At 33.6% G+C, this 22,387-nt stretch overlaps 1 protein-coding gene across 1 annotated transcript in view; it reads right to left on the bottom strand.

Annotated features, from left to right (window-relative positions):
* The window catches only part of LOC111045181 (dnaJ homolog subfamily C member 25 homolog), a 32,597-nt gene extending 11,411 nt beyond the window's left edge, over positions 1–21,186 (bottom strand). The window contains exons 1-6 of the mRNA XM_022330511.2: positions 20,793–21,186; positions 18,106–18,247; positions 13,876–14,064; positions 12,186–12,374; positions 9,539–9,734; positions 1,874–1,939 (exon numbers count right to left, since the gene is read on the bottom strand). Coding sequence (XP_022186203.1) covers positions 1,874–1,939; positions 9,539–9,734; positions 12,186–12,374; positions 13,876–14,064; positions 18,106–18,247; positions 20,793–20,904 — 894 coding nt within the window. The 5' untranslated portion in view covers positions 20,905–21,186. The remainder of the gene's footprint in view (positions 1–1,873; positions 1,940–9,538; positions 9,735–12,185; positions 12,375–13,875; positions 14,065–18,105; positions 18,248–20,792) is intronic.
* Between the last annotated feature and the right edge of the window lie 1,201 nt (positions 21,187–22,387).

Raw genomic sequence — 22,387 nt, forward strand, 5'->3', positions numbered from 1 at the left:
TTCTCCTTTTGAATGATATCATCAATCACTCGTTGGAAGACAGCAACCGCGTTTGTCACTCCAAAAGGTATACGTTTAAACTGATAGAGTCGGCCAGCTCCTTCAAAAGCCGTATATAATTTGTCACAATTCCTGATTGGTATCTGGTGATAAGCACTTCGAAGATCAATAGTACAGAATATCTAGCAAACTTTTCAACTACTTCTTCTATATTCGGTAGGGGGTATGCGTCCAGTGGAGTAAATCTGTAAATCGTCTGGGATTAATCTATCACCATACGCTTTTTATGATTGTCATTGGAAGTTACAAGCATTTGAGCTCTCCATGGGGAGTCACTTTGCTCTATGATACTTTCTTTTATCAGTTTATCTATCTCTTGAGTAATGAATTCCATGTAGGTTTGATTATAACGTCTTGATTTTATAGTAATGAGTTTGGCGTTTGGAGTAATGGGCTAAAACAGCGAAGCAGGTTTTAATTGAGCAGCGGCAAGACCACATACTTTTAGTGGGTCTTTTGTTCCATCAAAAGACATATACAGACCTGAATGATTAGAAAATAGATCATGACCGAGTAATACATCACAGCAGAGATCTTTGAGAACAAGGAGAATCACATTTTTGTGCTTGTGGCCAAAAATTGAGAGGTTAACTGAGCATTGCCTAACAACAACTGATGATCGGAGAGAGGTAGTAGCCATACAATTATGTTCATTAGAGGGGTAAATTTTCAATGTCAGATCTTTTGCAAGTTGTTTATTAACTAAACTACTGGAACTGCCAGCGTCAATTAGCGCATCTACTCTAAAATCATTCAACAAAGCCGGTACAATAGCTTTACTGAGTCCTGGAGGTGATGAATTACAGATTTCTGCTGCTGATACTAGTTGATACTAGTTTATTCTTGTGGGTCTGGTTTGATCAGCACATTTTTGCATAATGCCCTTTTATTCCACATTTCCTACAGAATATATTGCGAGCAGGGCATTCATTTCTGAAGTGTGAGTTGAAGCCACAGTAAACACATACTTTGAGTTCTTTTCTTGATTGAGTAGCTTGTGCAATAACAGGCTCAGCCTGAGTCAGAGATTCAAGTGAGGATTTGGCTACTGGGTGGGCGGCGTTGAGTAGCAATGAGCACGAGTTGAAACTAAATGAGTCACGGTATGCTAAGTCGAAAGTTCTAGCATGGTCCACTATTTCATGGTAATCTAAAGATTTTGACTCCAAGAGACGTTGTCGAATGTCTGGAGACAGTAAACCACTTATAAAGGCATCTCTCACACAATCATCATAATTCTGTTCTGCTGTTACTGCCTTGAACTTACATTTTTTGCCTAAAAGCATCAGTTCTTCAATAAAGTGATCAATAGATTGGCCTGGTTGTTGTTTTTTTAGTTTGAAGTTCATGACGTGCAAATATCTCATTAACTGGCCTGGTATACAATTTTTGTAATGAACTAAGAGCATCGGTATACGTACCACAGTGACTTATTCTTTCGAATACTGCTGGAGATATACAATTGATTAGTATTTTGAGTTTTTCTGCATCCGTCGTTTATATTGTTGAAATGAGATTCATGAACGTTTTGTGCCAATGTTCCCATTCCGTCTGAGCTGTGGCCGAGTTTGGCCAATTCCAGAACTTTAAGGCTTCAAGACGTGATCCATTTGAGTTTTGAGTTTTACTGTGTCATTAATGTTTGATAAATTGAACTAAATTAGAACGAAAGAGAAACCTTTTGAGATTAACAAGGCTTTATCAAACATAAATGACATAGTAAAATTAAACATGCAATTGATTTGCTTAGTAACTAGTGAGCATGATTATAGATCATATGATCAATATCATCACAACTACAAAATCAACTTACAACATAAATGTCTTTCTTCCAGAGCTCTTGTTTCAAATATTCCTCTTTATCATCGTCCTCCAGAGCCTGTAAAGTTGAGATGAATTAAGTTCAAAGATCATTACACAGTAAATCATTACATAGTTCAGTATAGTAAAGTGAATAGTTCATAGATTCTTCCTATCAATAATTATATGGAAAAATAATATTATTATTAAACGAAAATCCAAATTAAATGCTGTAAATCACCCCGAAGACTTCTTCTACTGCAAATATTGACAACAGTGTAAACAGCTAGATGGAAATTCTATGAGCGCCACTCTATCAGCCCGGGCTGACAAATAATTTTTGAATAGTGGCACTCATCGAATTTCCATCTAGCTGTTTACCCTGTTGTAACTGCAGTAGCAGAAGTCTTAGGGGGGATTTACAGCATTCAATTTGGATTTACGTTTGATAATAATTATTAATTTACTAGCATGAACCCGTGTTTCGCAAGGATCTATTTTCAAACTTGATAATCTGAAAACTTGACATAATGAAATTTTGAAGAATTGAAAATAGGCCTATAACTATCCTTGGTTAATTAATAAATTATTAATTATTATATTTATATATTTAATTATTATAATTATAATTTATAAAATTATAAATTAATAAATTAAATCCTTGGTAAATTAATCTAGCTATCTAGATAATTTTCATATCCCGTACGTGTATAAGCCAACTCTTTATTTTATTATAGATATGGTTAACGACTGCAAGAGATAGGAGTGTGGAACAGAATAGTTGTGAAACTATGATAGTGCCAGAAGTGTCTCAAACATAATAGTAGGTACTACATGAACTTTTTGAAAGTGATTGAAAAAAAAATTGATTTAAAACAACAGAACTGAAAGTTGCCAACCTTATCATTCTATCTCCATTTAGAGAAGCTTTTGTCTGAGCCGAATGAAATCTTCTATCTTCTATATATAGATAGAAGATTTCATTCGGCTCAAACAATATATATATATATATATATGGTGTGGTGCACTCACACAACTCTCCTTGCCGTTATGAAAATTGATCATCTGCATCTCAAGTCTACTCATAAACAAAGATCTGAGCCAGCTGGTGAGACAATAACGCTATAATACACACACACACACACACACACACATACATACACACACACACACACACACACAGACCAATACCCAAAAACCAGTTCTTTGGGCTCAGGGAACCTTGAAACATATAGAAATTTAGAAATTGGGGTACCTTATTTTTTTCGGAAAATAATACTTTCTTAACCTATGGTAATAGGGCAAGGAAAGTAAAAATGAATGTCTGTTTGTGTGTTTGTTCCCTATGACTTGAAAAATACTTGGCATAACGGCATGAAACTTTGGGAATATGTTGTGTGAATATTGGATATGGTTTCTAACCAAAAATTCAATAGGGTGGCTAATAATGATTATTTATTAATCCATTTTACAAACCTATGTTTTCGAAATTGTCGGCCTAGCGGCTACCGAAGAACGGAAAGATGATCATGATTCAAGATCATATTGATATAATATGATTTAGCATCTAAAGTTACCAGCTGTAATAAACACGTCACCCTATGATAAATTGTGTAAGCTACTGGTATTACAACGTTAGTTTGGAGTTGAAGTGTAGTTGATTGGTACCAGATGTAGATAATGGTTCCTTAGAAGACCTATACAAATAACTATCACTCCCCTATCATTGAGTAACCGGAAAATGTTGGAAAAAAAATTATTCACCTCATGGAAGAGAGTTGTTCATATTGCATTCATTAATGACAGACTAATTTACAATTTTTTTTTTTATTTAGCTTAGCTTATATTCATCCTAAAATGGAAGATGGAAAGAATATGTAATTCTGTGTGATTCATCGTACATCGCATATTTCCTGGACCATCTATTGACAATCAACAACTATGAAAACATTGAATTCATCTTTGAAACACTGATTTATCCTATTTTTTTTAATTCAACACTTTACTGTTAGATATTACTACCAATTGATTGAGAAGAATATGTTTTGGGAATAATGAATGCTGCATGACTAAGCACATAGTAAGTCCGTATTCAGATGTGAATGAAAATATTGATTGTCAGATAAATTTCATGATTTACCAAATAAAGTAAGTGTGACATGAGATACATTGACTTTTTGGCGGTACGAAGTTCGCCAGGTAAGCTAGTTGTAAATAAAGCTTTATTATTAAGTCAATGCTAAAAAAAGACAAGCTTAATCACCAGGAATACTATCAATTCTATGAAGGACCAGTAAGCCATTAATTTTGAGTAGTTCAATCACTTCCATTATGGGCACTAGATACATTATTGACAATCAATACGTATGAAATTTATTAGCTACAAAATAAAAAACTTTGATTGAGGTGACCCCGACTACTACAATATGAATAACCATTTAGATCAAATATAAGAAATTACTCACATCTCTCATCAACTCGTACTTTTTGTTCACAAAATATTAACACAAAAATTAAGTTATATTGAATGAACTCACGGCTAGTACTCAAGTTTGTCTTTTTCTGGCCGTGCTACAGATAAATGTAGGTTTATGTTTGTCATTTTGTTTTTGTAATCTTCTTGTCTATCAAAAAATTTTTCAAGGTGATTTTTATTTGCAATAAAATTTGAATTTGAAAAGAGAATTATCAACAAACTCCTAACCAAATGAGACTCCATATACAGCTGATAGAAGGCGCAAACCGAACTGGCCAAGCATACAACAATGGAACAAACACGTGGCAAGCTCGCGCTTTCGATCCACGAAAAATTAAATTCTATCAGCTGATAGATGAAATTATTTTAAGCTTTCCAATGATTACAACATATGTTAGAATATCATGTGTCAATTATCTCAGTTCCATATGGCATTCACCTTACCATGTTAATAACCTTACTAAATAGGATCCTTTTTCATCCTTCGAAACCCTTAAAGGCAAAATATCTTCTTAGTGCACGTCTAGCATGTTTGAAGAATATTTGTGCAGAGTTTTAAGTCTGTAGGCCAATTAGTTTGAGCTGTAGTGTGATTTTACATGAAAATTTTCAAAAAATGCCCTCTCCTGGACCCCTCTCTGCTCCTGGTCGGAATTTTTCTGCATAGATCTAATTTTTTTCTTAGCTGAACAAAAAAGTACCTCATGCCTTTTCTGTGCAATGAGCGGTTAGAAAGTACAAAATTTTGGGGGCCCCAGCTCCCTCAGGGGGGCAAATTTCTGAAAATCCTTTCTTAGTGGATGTTTTGAGGCTATCATTAACAATTGTGCAAAATTTCAAGTTTGTAGGCTCAGTAGTTTGGGCTGTGATGTGATTTCAGTCTGTCGGGGCTCAGCCTTTTATAGATATAGAGATTAGCAATTGAATAAATGCACTATCTTAGTGATTTCCATCTGTAGTTATATGGAATGCAATGTAATACAGAGAATAAGTGGGAATATATATTTTTTGTGTTTTAATTTTTATATACTCGTCTCTTTGCTAGAATGTAACTTCACAAATAATATAGCAATATTTGTTATGGTTTATATTACTGGTTATAACACTTGATAACATTGAAAAAATACACAATAATAAGATGGAGGCAACGATGCTCTAAAAATATTATATAAATTGTGTTGTCTCAGGCTGCGGCATCGACATCGAAGATGGAAGCAAAAGCGCTCATCCACGTGGAAGGGGACAACCCAGTCAAGAAACCTAATCACAATGCGCGCCCGAGGATCAACTCAGATCGTACTTCCAGGGTGCTCCGGTCTAATACGGTGGCAGCGGGGTCACAAATAAATGCGACAAAGTCCTCGAAGACCCCTGCAACAAAACCTTCTGGAATGAAAGCATGGCTAGCAGGAGGAAAAACCGTCACACCCTCCCACCACAGCGCTACTTCGAGGAGCGGTCGGCGACTCTCACAATAGCAAACAGGGAAGACTGGAGAGAGCAGCCGTTCAGCAGTAGGCCTACTGCCAATCAGCAACGAAGCTGATCGATCCAGAAGCGAGGAGATGGAGGTGACAGGTAGAAAAGCAAACAAAGTCAAGGTAGGATCAACAGAGAATATTTCAGAATATTTAAAAATTATATTTTGGAACTCTCATGGTCTTAAAAACTTTCTGAATTTAGATAAAACCTGGTTAGTGGACTCTTCTAATTTTAAGTTTCAGTCATTTAAAGATTATATAGTTATTAGTACACCAGCCAAGAAAGAAAGAAATTCGAGAGGTAGGGCTAGTGGAGGTTTAATTATATTAATAAAAAGTAATTTTAAAAGCATCCTTGATTGAGGCTAAGGACTTCATGCTTATGGTTAAAGTCAATTGTCCTGTAGGCAGTATCATTATTTGTTCAATTTACATGAAACCTGATAGAAATGCAAGTTCTGTTAATGAGCTCCAAGATTGCCTATTGAAGCATGAGTTATTGCTTTCATCTTTTCCGGTTGTGATTGGCGGCGATTTCAACTTGAGAATAGGAGAGTTGAATCAGTGCTTCGAGAGCGAGGTATTCAACAACTCAGATCTATGCGCTGATAGAATATCACGAGACGGTTTTGTTTCAAGGAATGCTCAAAAATTAGTCAGTATTATGGAGGATAATTTATTTTTTGTTTTGAATGGGAGAAGTAGAAGTGATATTCCAGGTCAATTCACTTTCAATAATACTAACGGAAGTAGTGTGATAGATTTCGTCTGGGTAAACTTAGAGAGCTTTCCTTATATTTCAGATATGGAGGTTTCCGATTTAGTTCTGACTTCCGATCACCTACCGCTTATTGTTTCTACTGAAATTAGTTCGGATAGGGTGATAGAGACTTTTTCGAATGAGCGTCAAACAAAGTTCTGCTGGAACGATTCATGTAAATCAGAATATAGTAGTGATTTCGTAGCGCCAAATAGATTATGTTGTGATAATGTGGAAAATGTTCAGAATTTGGCTGACACTTTGATAAAGGGTATCATAGAAAAAGCAAATTCTCTAGGCATGATGAAAAATGTTGTAAGAGTCACCGAGTTCAGAAATAAGCCCTGGTACGATAGGCATTGTAATGAATTGAAGAGGGAGTTACGCAAAGCATACAGAAATTTTAAAAGTAGAACTCAAGATGTAAGCGCACTAAATCATTTCATGAGCTGTAAAATGTTGTACAAGAGTAGAGTAGAACAGAAAAAGAAAGAATTCAATGATAATATAAGACAAAAGTTTAAAAATGTTAAAAACGCGAAAGAATTCTGGGGAACGGTACGGCTGGTCAGGGGGAAAAAGAATGCAGAATTTAACCACATTAAGTTGGAGGAATGGGCGAGATTTTTTAAAGAGAAATATGAACCAACTACTATTGGAAAGAATTGTATATTGTTCGATGTAAGACATCCACTTATCGATAAAACAGTAGATTTGTTAGAGTTAGAGAATAAACTGAGAAGGCTAAAGAATGGGAGTGCACCGGGCTTGGATATGATTTCATACGAATTTTTCAAATTTTTAGCTTTCGAAGGAAAAGAGTTGGTGATTCACCTATTCAATTCAATATTAGAGACGGGTGAAATTCCAACAAATTGGTCAAGGCTTAAAATATTCTTGCTGTTTAAGAAGGGCTGTAAACTGGATCCCAAGAACTACAGAGGTATAGCTATTGCGAATTGTATCCTCAAACTTTTCACCGGCATAATAACTGACAGATTGGCACTGTGGGCGGATGAGTGCGGAATGATGGAGGAGAGTCAGTCGGGATTTCGTAAAGGCCGTTCATGCGTTGACAATATTTTTGTACTGGACACAATAGTTAAATATTATATGCAATTTAAAAAAAGGAAAGTATACGCAATTTTCATTGATTATATGAATCGGCGTTCGACTCCGTCCCTCATGATCGCCTTTGGCAAAAATTGAGAGCACTTGGCATAAGTAGGAGAATTATTAACATCTTTCAAAACCTGTATTGTAACTTGACTTTAGTAGTTGAAAATAGATCCAAAGGGGTTTATTCTGAGCTAATAGCAATGACTAAAGGCGTGTTGCAGGGAGACCCTGCCAGCCCCCTCCTCTTCGCCCTCTACACATCAGGTATAGAGTCGTTTTTTAGAGAGAGAGGATTGCATGGCCTGAATCTTGACGGCGACAATGATGTGTTAATGCTGCAATACGCCGATGACATAGTCATTCTGGCTGATAACATTTCAGACGTGCGAAATAAATTGAAATGTTTGGACCAATACAGTGCAGTAGCAGGTCTCAAGGTGAATGCTAACAAAACCAAAATACTGACTTTCCATAGAGGTCGATTAAGCAAATGTCATAAATCCAGTTTCAAGCTCGGGGAGGAAAAAATAGAACTGTGTAGCCAGTATAATTATTTAGGAGTTATATTTCAATCTTCAGGAAGATATACAGAGATGTTAAGACGATCAATAAGTAGGGCTAAAGCGGAATCAACAGTGGCGATTAATGTTTTGTCTAGAGTCAGATCAGAGAAATGGATAGAAAAGATGAAGTTGTTTGATACCGTTGTCATTCCATCCTGCCTATATGGTTCAGAGGTTTGGGGTTTGGGTTATGAAGAAGCAATAGAAAAAGCACAGTTATTCTTCTTGAAACGTCTGCTGCTGCTGATCCGGTCGACGCCGAGTTGGAGTGTCAGATTGGAGACTGGTAGGCCAAAACTCAAGTTTCATGTCTTTAAAAGATGCCTGTCATGGTTGATCAAAGTTGTAAACATGGCAGAGTCTAGGTACCCTCATGTGTGTTATCGACTTCTATTAAAAACAAACTTCGAAGGTAATTGGACGTCTTGTTTGTCCCTCTTATGAAGAACTCAGGATTCAATACATTGCGGCTCATGTTCATAACATAGTTCAGAACGTTGATAAAATAATGGTTTTATTATCAATTTTAAAGGTGAGAAAATTGAACATGTTTATCAATATACCACTAAGGCACTGGCTAGGAGGGATACTATGGTCTCTGAAATCGTTAGGGCTACATAACCAATAACGATTCTTTTCGATGGAAATATTTTAAAATGGTTATTGTTAATTGAGTAGGTTCTTTTTATTGAAAGTGAAGTCTGTAAACTAATTGAATTAGATAAGTTAACTAAAATTGTTAAGTTTTTTGAGTTTAGTGGATTTGTTGAATGTATTAAATTTATTGGATTTGCTGAACTTGATGAATGTATTTAAGTTACTGAGTTGTTTGAATATGTTGAAGCTATTTATATTAATGATTAGGAATTACCTTGTACCTTTTAATGTGAGCTTGTTGAATGTTAGCAATTCATAGTAATATTGTTTATTGATTGTAATGTAGGTACTTCCATTGTGCGTGGTTGTATGCAAATTTATAATATTGGATCTTGTTATTAGTTTGATCTGCTGCCAAACATTTTTTTTTCATGTGGTTTAATTTAGTCATTGTTAGAATTTGTTATACTCAACTCATTTGTATGGTTATACCGTGTACAAATAAAATTATTTATTATTATTATATAAATTGTGTGAGATTCTCGATAATATTATAGGTGAATATTGCTATCATCAAAAATTAAGAAACTTCTTTCTAATAGTTGAAAAACCATCATCAAACTATCATCAAAAATTAAGAAACTTCTTTCTAATAGTTGAAAAACCGGTATAGTATACTCACATCAAACTGCGTTTGTCCCATGGACATATGCTTCTTTATTAAATAGAGCTGCTCTTCTTTTCCATATGGATTTTTACAAATATCAAATCTCCATATCCAACTAACGTACCATACTATGTAAGCTACTATTGTGTAAGGCAACAGTATTATTCTGATCCATAGTATATCACTTATCTTTGGTTTAGCATAGCCGCCCCTGTAAAAATATTGAAACGTTCTTATTGAGAGTACCCTATACAAAAATAAATTATCAAAATACAAGAAGAATTACATCAGCTGTAGTTTTCTATCAAGTGCGTGAGTTTTTGGGTCACCATTTACTAGTTTTGTTCACAATTTAGACTTTTTGAATAATTACTGTTCAAGATTTTAATAGTTCTAGACTTTAACAATATCTATTTGATTCAAAATTTGCTTGTTTTTCTGAGCTTTGAAGAGTGTAAATTGTTTGTTGAAAAGTGAAAGTGACATAACCCACTATAATGGCATCAATAATAATGATGGCTTGAAGTAATATCCTACCTTTTATTTTCATTGTTATGAGTGGGTTGAATTGCATTTTCAAGTGCCATTATTAAACATTTGACTAGTCTATTTCCAAAAGCTTTCTAATTAAAATATTGTCATTAACAACTCATTCCTTGAGTTATGATATCGATATAATTTCTCAAAACCTTCAATAATCTAAGGTTTAAAATCACACGTAATGTGATATTTACGTAACAACATTGCAATTAGAATAAAAAATATTTTAAAAATATTCTAGTTATTAAACAGCAAAATTAAAGCATAAGAGTTAGCCTTTGAAAGCAATAGCAATAAAGATTTAAGTTGGCTGTTCTAGGTGGAATATTTGAGGTAATTATTCTCCAGGGTTTTGACACATCTACTCTATCTCGATGTTTTGACAGGCCACCTCCATTACGATCCAGTCTGATATATGATTTATAAGACCTTAGTTCAGTCTTTGCTGGTGAAATCCATTTGCTCAGTTCAAACAAAAGTCGTAAAAATATAAGTAGAACCAAGATCTTTGAAACTCAAGTTGAAGTTGAATCGTCTGTGGCGAAAACGGCCCAAGCTTGAATATACAGAGTTGGGCAGGGAGGTATGGATGATTTGAAATAACAGTTACACACTCATTTTTATACAAAACTAAACATTTATTTTTTCAGTGTGTACCTTGGATGTTGCCATTATAAAAATTAAAACATTGATTATGTACGAAAAATAACATGTGTTGAATGCTGTCCGTTTTTGTCCATACACTCCTGCAGACGTTGTTCATACTCCTCTGAAGCATTGCAAGTGATACCGCTCGAATTTCTTGTGTTAATGTTTCACTCAGGGCTTCGTGGTTCGTTTATGTATACACGTGCTTTTAGGTAGCCCCATAAGAAATAGTCACAAGGTGACAGGTCCGGTGGCCGAGGAGGCCACTCCACACCTCCACGAAACAAAATGAGGCGTCCAGGGAAGGTCTGCCTTAGAAATTCAATAGCTACTCTCGATGTATGGCATGTCGCCCCATCTTGTTGAAACCATACAGTATTGACATTGATACGTCATCTTCTTAATGTTGCAGAAAAAAATTCACGCAGCATCGTTAGGTAACTATCCGTATTGACAGTGACGGATCGACCGCTTTCTCAAAAAAATTAAATGCCAATAATTAGTTTTAAGGGGTTACCTAAAAGCACGTGTATACATAAACAAACCACGAACCCTTGAAGCCCTGATTGAAACAATAGCACAAGAAATTCGAGCGGTTCCACGTGCAATGCTTCAGAGGAGTATGGACAACTTCTCACAACGTCTACAGGAGTGTATGGACAAAAACGAACAGCATTTAACACATGTTATTTTTTGTACGTAATCAATGTTTTAATTTTTTCCTCTTTCATTTTTATAATGATAACATCCAAGGTACACACTAAAAAAATAAATTTGAGTTTCGTTTAAAAATGAGTGTGCAAATTTTATTTCAAATCATCCATATCAAAAGATGACAACTTCCACATTGTTGAATACTTATATTAATACTAATTGAATACTTATTGAATACTAATGAATACTAATGTTGAATACTTATTGAATACTAATATTATCATTTCACTTAATCACATATCAAAAGATGACAACTTCCACATAGGATACCTTAGATCTTCGGTGGTACCAAATTTCGCTTAAAGTTTATATTCTACTGTATAACAACATTGTACCCATGTGAACACTTACATAAATTTACAATATGTATATATTTTAAAAACAGATAATATTTTCAAGATACCTTACAAACAAATTTATTAATATTTTCAAAGGAAAACAATGAAAATATCCGTTACAAATAATTGTTGAACGAGATGTCCAGACTTAGTCTGACTGAGGGCATCGGGAGTAGAATAATTTTAAAGGCGAGATTAAGTGGTTGAAATGATTCGCAGTGATATGCGCAAGGCTTAAAGTAGATCACGTTTATTGTATGGTTTCCCATTGCTATGACCGTCAAAACTATTTGCCCTACATCTACAACCGTTGTAAATTTGTGTAAGTTCTTCCAGTTTAAAAAGCTCAATCGATACTTTTCATTAAACGATAAATTGACAGAAAAATATCATTAGAATAAGACCAACTTGGTACAGCTCACCTTATATCCATATTATCTTCCAGAACTCTTCTTATAATAGCATCCATTTCCTCTTTCTTTACACTTTTACTTTTTGTTCTATCTTTACTTTTCTTCTGTTCATTAAAAAGACCATTTTCTATGGCATAGTCGACAGCTTTATTTCTATATTTTGGAACTGTCAATAAATAACTGATTGCGGATTCATATCTGGAAAAATGGAAAATCACTTTTAGTGAAATACTTTATTTGAATTTAGACATAGAAAACGCTTAAATGGCGAGCAATGCACTCAAACGTTTATTTTGAAGCAATTAACGTTAAAAATATCAAACCTTGAAATCGAGTATCAAAAATCGTCAAATCTAGAGTATTGTGGAGTATACTTATACACCTGAAGCACCACTAAATGCCTATGACAAAATTATAATACTTGCAGGTTAATTACTACATATCTTGCAAAAGAAAAATTACTACTCCAATTACATCAAAATTGATAATACTGTACTAAATATAAACTCATAATTATTTTTTCGACGGAAAGCATTTATCTTGAGTATTAACATACTTCATCTATAGATATTATTATTTACTATTTTACGAGAAGTGCACTCTACCCCACTTTATTCTACGCCCCTCATTTGAAAATAAATATTGATAGATAGATCATATCGATCGATTAAAGGAACATTCTCAAATTTAAATATATTTCACTTCAACAATATCAATGAATAGTAGAGCTCACTTTGTATTTTTATTGTAATGCAATGAGTATAGCAAATATTTTATTTCTACTAGAGTAGAAAATTCATTTAAGACTTGTCTCATTAATGAATATTAATAATGGTCTCATAAAGCAATATGGACTCTTGTTACACTACTTCATCGTACAGGATGATTTTCATTTAGGAATAATTTCAAGGAAGGTTCTGATCTGTTTGTACAATAATAATTAAACTAGAGGTATGAATAGATTGCTGATTTTAATTAATGCACTGCATAACGTTCATTTTCTGAATGACAGACATTGTTTAAATGAAATCAGAATAGTTATGAATTGTTGACTAGTGACTGTTGAACATATTAGTTGAATGCCTATTGTTTGTTAATATGATACACCTGCTGGTACTAATACAACGGAAACGTACACAAACATCTGTCAACATATTATTTGTATTATTTATCTTGCTCTACATTTCAAATACACAGCAATGTCTTCGGCAATAAGTGAGAATAAAATGTATTTTTGCAGGACTAAAGAAGTTTTCAAACGAGATTTAAACAATTTAATCAATCAAAGAAAGAATAGAACCACACAATAGTGGTTTTAAAGAAACATAGAAGGGTGCTAGTTATACCAATCGGAAAAAAATTAAATAATAAAGAATCATGAAATAAAAATTACCTATTTTAACCAGTTATTTAACTAAAGATGACAAAATAATTTTTTTGTAATTTTATGGCTAGAATTGAACAACTTCGGTCAATACCATGAATAAGGCTCTTTAATGACCCAGTATTTTGTATTTTTTTCTATTCTACTGAGATCAACCTTCCTACTCTTTGTTTATTTTTTTCACATTGAAGTACCTTGGGATACCTTGAAGATCCTGTGATTTTCAATTGATTTCTGCAATCTGATGAGTAGTATAATAAGATGTGCTCCTTGATTTCTAGGATAGATAATTTTTAGAATTGTTTGGATACACACCTTTTCCAAGACGTGTAATACTGAATCGCAGATATAAGAGATATTGTTACAGCAATAACAATTCTGGCATCTACTTTGGGTGCAACTCTTCTTCTGTAGTATCTATAGTAATGACTATAAACTTCCTCAGGATGATCCAACATATAATCATAGTCATTCCTTGACTCCTCATCTTTTAAAATTTCGTAACTGCAAAAAGCCAAATAGATCATGCATAAAATATAACATACTGGAATCAAAAATACGTTTTCGCCACACTGCACAGAAAGCAGCTGTTTTCCAGTCCCTACGTAGATCTGAAAGACCTTGTTTGCAGACGACTCTCATCTGACGTCAGAAAAGGGTTTCTTTCCGGCCTAGACCGGAAAACGTACTCTTTCTAGCCGCTAACATGGAAGTCCGTAGTTAATAAGTCATCCGCTAGATCGGGCGAGTGTCAACATTCTTCATCTGAAGTTGCAATTATTTCAGTTCGAGTTTCGAATCAAACTAATTCAGCATTCGCTTCGCAACCATTTTTATTCAATTATTTATTGTTGATTAGCGCATTCCGAATTTTCAAAAATGCTTGAAGATGACGACGCCCGTGATATTCCAAGTGAAATTTTAAAAGAATCTGAAATCCTGACTGCAAATCTTCTACCACTAAAATCAAGAGATAGGTACGATAACTTAATGAGTATTCTTTATTTTGTATTCTTTATTTATTTTGTCAGCAAATACCTGTAGTGTGGCGAAAAATATCGTTTGCACCACGGGCAAAAATGTTTTTCTGCTCTAGGTGCGAAATATACTATTTCCTTTACCTACTATCTAAAGTCTCATGGTCACTATACTCCCTAGGGACTAGACGTAACTCGATTTAATATTTGTATATCTAGAGTGAAAAGTACCGCTTTTTCTCCCTGAAGGCAAAAGTTTGAAGCCCTAGGCGAAGCCGACGGCAACAATTTCCCTAAGGGAGAAAAAGCATTTTTCACTCGTGATGTACACAACATTTTTCCTCTACCAACATTTTTTTTATAAAAACTGCAAATCAAATAATTTTAATAACTCACGTTATTGGTGACAATGTTTTCTTTTACAAAATACCTAAAATCTAAAACCTAAAAACCCGTCGTCTGGGTGGCACTGCCGATTGCGCTATCTATCGGCAAAAGTTGTAACAATTATCAGCTGGTCGACTAACTTATCAACAATGGCTGACTCCAGTTCACGCGTTTCAAATTTGAATCGCAGATGAAAAATATTTGTTGGCTGGTATATTGAATAGAATAAAATATTTAAAAATATTGAATAGAATAAAATTTAAAAATTTGAAATTTCTTTAAAAAATTTAAGTTTAGAATTTGAATAGAATAAAATATTTAAAAATATGTATAAATTTTTATCGTCTACTAATATTAACATATTCATGTTAACATATTTCATGAGTTGATCAAATTTCTGGTTGAGGTATTGAATTTAGTTGACTCAATGACAGACACCTCTATTATGTTTCCTCATCTGAGCTTAGATCTTCTAACCTATTTCAAATGTGAGTTTTTAAAATAGAGATGCTTACCATGTTATTTAAATGGAGTTACTTTTACGCCCTAGGGAGTTTTTCTGTTTTTTCGTTCAGAGAGCAAAAAGTGACACTTTAGTATTATGTTCCAGGGAGAAAAGTAAGCACTTTAGACTGTATGTGGAGTAAAATAACATTGGAATCAACTCTATTGTTCTATGTCACTATGCTCCTGTGTTTGAGGTAGGTAGGAAGTTAGTAGCTCAGAGAATTAACTATCTCAAGTTGTTGTTCAACAATGAAATTCTGTGGTTAAAGGCTATGTTTGAACTAGCTTCTAAGGATTAATAACAACAGATTTTGAACAATATATTTTTATAAAATAACGTGGTGGATGAAAAATGATTTCTACATTACGGGAGGGAAGTGATTTTTCTCCCTCAGGGAAATTGTCCTAGAACTCATTAGGTAGAAAACGTCTCACTATTCTCAACTGTACTAGTTAATGTACTTATGAATTTATCATAAATGAATTTAATTGATCAAAAATCAGCAAAGTTTAGAACTATAAAATTGATACCATAACACTGTGAGATTAACGAAATGTACTGCAGTTGGTTTTCTAATATCTTAAATTCTTGTTTTCTGATGAAGTCTTATTATTGTTTTCTTCGATTGGATAACAAATTATTAATAAGAGAATAAACATAATAATTATTACTGTCGCCATCATCATCAATTCAATTTTCAGTTCAAGAAATGAAATATAATTGAATAACTCACATAAGCTCTATCTTACTAACTATCTGATAATTTGCAATAGTAATACTATTCAGCTGGTAAGAAAAGGTTCGAAAGATAGGAGTAATGAAATACTTTCCACGATCTTCAACAATTATGCCTCCAATCATCAAAACACTTTACTGTAAAATCTGTTTTAAATCGACCATGAAATAGAGGTTTCTAGAAACTGCAATGAACTAGATTAATAACTTGAATGAAATAGTTCCTATCAATTTCAGCATTTACCGTAGAAATTGAGAAACTTATAAAATAAATAGACGCATTTTACCCCTATAAACAGGAATTTAATACTTTTTATTCTTGGATTCATTGTTTGATGATAATTAAGTTCATGCTGTACGTGGTAGAATTCATGCCCCACTATGTGAGCAATCAGAACTATCGTTTTGCGTTGATGCATACTTTGTTCACTTATGATAATGTAAATGCAAGTTTCAAGCTTGGCTATTACAGAAATGGTGTTGCTCGGATTTAATTTGGACCAAACAAGAGTGAGAAGAGTTCTGTGAATCGGATTAGTGGCGTGAAGGTGTATCAATGGACAATAGCCGAGATTAAATGAAGACTATAGGAACAGTATGAGATAAGTGCTTCGCTATAACGTGAAATATTAACCACGTGTGTAGATTGGCAATTGAAAGATGAATTTCGGCCTTTGATAAATCTTTGAACAACAGAAAACGATTGTTGCTAAAAGTTGCTCTTCGCACTCACCTTGCTAACCAAGCATCACATGAAACTTGAATTTACTTATCTATAATAAAATAAAGTAAATAATCGACTAATACACGTACGGGATAGGAAATATAAGATGACGCATCATCACGTCTGAGCTACTGAAATGATTTACTTGAAATTTTGCATAAAGATTCTTAATTATCTCTTTCCTATATAGGGCTACTTGTAATATAAATAGAAGAAAAATAAAAATCTCAGTACCCTTTTTGAATTATTTTATCACAACATGTTTCAACATTGATGCCATTTTCAAGTTATATCATTTTCAAGATTCTTAATTTATCGAGGATGGTCATAGGCCTATTTTCATTGTTATCATTCAATTGATTCTAATTTAATAATTGAAACAAATTTATTCAATTTGTGATTCTACGTTTCTATGCAATGATAGAAGCCCAACCTAACAGACGTTTCTGTAAGTGATTCCATGGTGTTATGGTTGGCACGCGTGACTCATCAATTAAAGATTGCGAGTTCTAGACCGATCAAACTCATTTTTTTTTTTGCTGAGAAATTTATACTCTAATGAAGACTATCCACTAAATTTTGACCATATAATAATTAATTATTTTATTTTTCTATTTTTAATGGATGAAAGGAGATTACGTTTTACAAACAACAAAAATCCCCAGTAAAAAAACCAAATAAAAAGTATGCATCATCAATGTAAAACGACAAAACCGCCATCATAAACCAATGAACCTTAAATTTGAATAATAACTGACTTATCATACACGATAATAATATCAATATTGAACACATTTGTGTCACATACTTGAAATAAGAAGTAGCTGAAAAGTTTTTTCTAACACATTCTCAATAGGTACTTTTTGTTCACTCTTTATTGTATTTGTTATTCGATAAATGAAAATTTGAATAGTACTCCCCATTCTTGCAGACGTACACTTATCATTAGAATGGTGGACTTCCAATAATATCGTAGCCTAATAAAGATAAGTTTATCTGAAACATGAAAAGTATAGTCTATTCATGCTCTATTTATTTTTATATAATAATACTTCTCCAATAACATCTTGAAACTTTGACGTACCAATTATTTTTTTGAACATCTCTCTAATAGATGGATAAACATCTCTCTAATAAGCACGATATGAATTGGTAGATTGATGACGTTGATAGAATATTTTTAATTTTTCAACTATAGAATATTATGAACTTACGCGTTTGCTATTTCTTTGAATTTATTAGCAGCTTCTATTTTCTCATCGGGGTCCCTATGCATATCAGGATGGTACGTCTTAGCCAGTCTTCTGTACTGCTTGGCAATTTCACTTTTTGTAGATTCTCTTGTGACTCCAAGAACTGGAAGAAATAAAAATAGCTCATTAGATGACAGTCCTAGCTCACAGAGTATTATAAAGATATTACACTTGAATTTGAGAATGTTATGTGGTTTTTCAAAACTATACTGTTAAGTGAAGTGAACCACTTGCAACAACTAGAACATTATAAAAAGTTTTCCGATACTGACGGTATGACCGATGCTGACGACATCAACTTAAAAACACGGTTTCTGATGCTGGCACTTCATTGTCGCCGAGAACCTTCTCACCTAATCCTATTAAAATATTTATAATTTAGATTTTAGAATGATATCTTTATAATTATAGATTTTAATCTATATAGTCAGCAATGTGATATTTTGCTCGAGTGATCATAGATAAAATAGTGTACACAAGTTTTATTTTGTCTATAAAGCACTAGTGAAATGTTTAAGACTCGCACTCGCTCGCATCTAAGGGTACAACCACACTGAAAGCGGAGCGTGGCGTGGTCAGAGCGTTCATGATACACACAGGAAGCGTCTGAGCGTCAAGGGCCTAGAAAATGGCATTGTCTAGTTTGCACTGACATTACTTTGTGAGAGCAATTATTACTTAAAGTATTGGATATTAGCTAAGCCTGCTAGGACAGAGTGGGTTTATGAAACCCACTATTCCCTATATCCTTAAATATAAGGATAAGTTATTTTATTAATAGAATAATATTAATAATTTAAGTAATTTGAATTATTATATTAAAAGTGTAATTTTAAGTTATCATTTTTATTAACTTAAATCGTCGACTATTTGTTGAATATCATCATCTGTTGAATGTGTTAAGAAAGCATAAGTCCCGATTTTTTGAGTAGCCTATATGCGAATGTCAACTTCAACCTTTGATTATATTTTGACGAGAGTGATGCATGGTTTGGAAAAATAAGTCACTAATTTAAGGAATCCAATATCTGCTGAAGAAAGATTTGTAATGAAAAATGAATTACAAAGTTTTAAAGTTTGTGTTTCTTCAATGGTCCAATTTTTTTTTGTAATAACTCAATATTATTAGTTACAAATGGTAATTGAGTGGAATATTTCTATTTAATTTATTAATTCAAGCCATCTAAATTGAAAATTTATAGTTTTCATGTTTATTTTGAACTAAAATTTTATAAAAATTGTACACTTGAAATTCTAACCTTATTTGGACTTAGTCACCTATAAATTTGGAAGAAAAATAGCACAAGGATTACCTTATTATATATTATCTACCAATGTTATTAAATAAGTGTCATTTTCATTGTAAATAAATAAATAACACTAAGGTAACAATATTTCAAAGAAATATGAATGAAATGGATTAGAATAGCCTTACTTTTGATTTCAAAGTGCAATAGATGAATGTTCTCTTTTGAATAATCAAATAATACATATTACCGGGGAATTTGGAGAAACATTAAATTAATATACTAATGTACAAGATGGTGGAAATGTAGTAGAACAAGTGCATTATCATTGTAGATAAATAATATCATTGTATATAATATATTATGTATATATTATGTACAAGAGTAGACCACTAGTATGTGCATTAGTAGGGCACGCTTTGACGCTCCGCTTGTAGACACTCCAAAAAAACAAACCAGCTTGTTCCAAAGTTTGGCGCCACGCTCAGCTACGCACCGCTCTGCGAGTAGACGCTTCCAGTGTGTCTTGGCTCATTACTTAACATTATATTGTTCACGACGCTCCTTGACGCCACGCCATGCTCCGCTCCGCTTTCAGTGTGGTTGTACCCTAACTCGTACTTCAAAGACCCTTATCAAAACCTATACCTGGTGCCCCAAATTGCTTTACACGAGGTCACCACACCTTGGTAGGTGTCTCATTGGTGACTTATGGCAAAGTGAATTTGATCTCTCTACTTCTTTAATCTAGGTAGCCTATTCATCAACATAATGCATAACGTACGTGGCATTATTACGACCAATATTCATAAGTTCAATTTCTACAATTTCATCAGAAAACCTGTTGAACAATTTTGGTTTCTACAAGTTATTCACTGACATTTTACTAACATAAGTTAAGGGGCCTTTACATTGGCCAAGTTTATTTGAAAGTGTATAAACTTGACGTCAAGTTTACAAGAACATAAACTTTAATCCACTATACCAATGTAGACCCTTCCTTCTTCAAGTTTTGTAGATGTTGAACATGTTTGACTTTTGGATTCAGCTTGTACAATCCAACCTACATAGGAAAATGGGATAAAAACAGTTGTCAGTCAATGTAGAATGTATAAAAACAGCTAAATAGAAGAGTATAATGCAAGAAAAGTATGAAAATTAAGAAAACATTGAGATCAATTGAATGTTTCAATTCATAATTCTATAATTTTGAGGTTATGAAAACTTGAGTTCAAGTGAATTTGACTTCAACGGTTCTATGTTTTCAAAATCGCCCATTCAACTCAAACGTTAAGTAAACTTGACTAATGTTATCCCTACTTAAGATATTCATTATAAGCATTTAGATAACGTATAAAAGGACTAACAACATGAAACACATTGATTAATACAATAACATACCGTCATAGCAGTTTTCAAGTCCACAATAAATGCCTTCCAAACCAAATCCATGGGTGAGACAGGGAAATGCGAGAATAACAAATATAAGGCAACTTTCGTGAAATCTCTTCATTTTTTTAAAAAATAATTATAAAACTACCGGTAGTAAATAATTGAACTTTAGCCTACAAATTTGTGGAAAATGTAATAATTGAGTTCACCGAGTAATCATATTATTCGCTGGGATCACTAGATTGAAGTTTAAGCTAGAGGGCTTTCATTCGAACTAATCTTTTAGTAAAGTTATAAAAAAATGAATGAATGCGGCACAATACTGAATGATTTGTGAAAGAGAAATGACACGAGTATAGTAACACGCAACACCCAACACAGCACCCACCAGGTCACCAACAAACGAACAAACAACACGGCAACAGCAACACCAAATTAATGAGTGCAGTAACGGTGTACTGAATAAGTAACGTTTACATAACCTGAAAATGGAAATATTTATAGATGTTTCAAAGGTGAAAGGGTTGATATGAAGGTTTATCTTTTGCTTTTGGATGACAATATTTGAGTATTATTCGAAATGTTGGAAAAATCCACTGTAATAAAACAATAAACACGAATTACATGCGTATCTGCTCCATGATACACTCAGTCACCGTTACTACTCAGTAATTACAGAAAACGGAGTAGATTCAACAAAAACGCTACCTGCGCTTGCGCATTACGATGCTGAAATGAGTCGCTGGAGTTCCGGCACCCCTGAAAAATGGCACACCTATAAAAAGTAATACATTTTTCCGTCTGAAACTTTGACAGCTTCAGCAGTTTCTCGAAAAGGTATTTGAACATAATTAAATAGAATGTAATTCTTTATAACTTGATCAAATTTCAAAAGGCTGACATTTCCATCTCTGATTTAAGTTTTTACCGAATCAGCTTTTGGTCAACTTTTTTTTATTATTATCTGGAATTATCAAAACATTTGGAACAATAATACGAGGGTAGGCTGATAAGAAATGCACACATGCTTGTAGAGCACAAACTAAATAACCCTCAGAAGTGCGCCTGGTGGCATGTGGACTGTGGAGGTTCCATTTATCCTCTCATGACCTACGCAGTTTGAAGGTGTTGCATTCATCCAGTTCGGTTTGATTAGTGAAGGTATGGTACTGTGTTCTGGTGTTATGTAAATGTGAATCAAACAATGCGCTGTTATCGAATTTTCAACTGCCAAAAAAGTGAATCCTAGTTAGATTCATTGTCGTTTAAAGGCTGTTTATTTTAATATACTGTTTATAAGTCACCATGAATCACCATGGGTTATAAATTTTGAGATTGCCAACCTGGAAAAGTCTCACTTGTTGACAAAACACAAAGCAGACGTCCAATCCCTGCCACATACAATAATCATCTGAACTTGTTGAAGACTTGATTCAAAATGACTGGCTTATGGCAAACCAAGTTGGAATATCCAAGGAACATGTTGACTTCATTATTGCAATATTTCATTCCCTCTTGTTGTATGTGGTTCAGAAATGGGCGTTAAGAGTAATAGCAGGGAGAATCAATAAGAACTAGTTGTTGACCACTTTTTAAGGAATTTA

The sequence above is a fragment of the Nilaparvata lugens genome, chromosome X (genome assembly GCF_014356525.2).
Source record: "Nilaparvata lugens isolate BPH chromosome X, ASM1435652v1, whole genome shotgun sequence".
Taxonomy (NCBI): domain Eukaryota; kingdom Metazoa; phylum Arthropoda; class Insecta; order Hemiptera; family Delphacidae; genus Nilaparvata; species Nilaparvata lugens.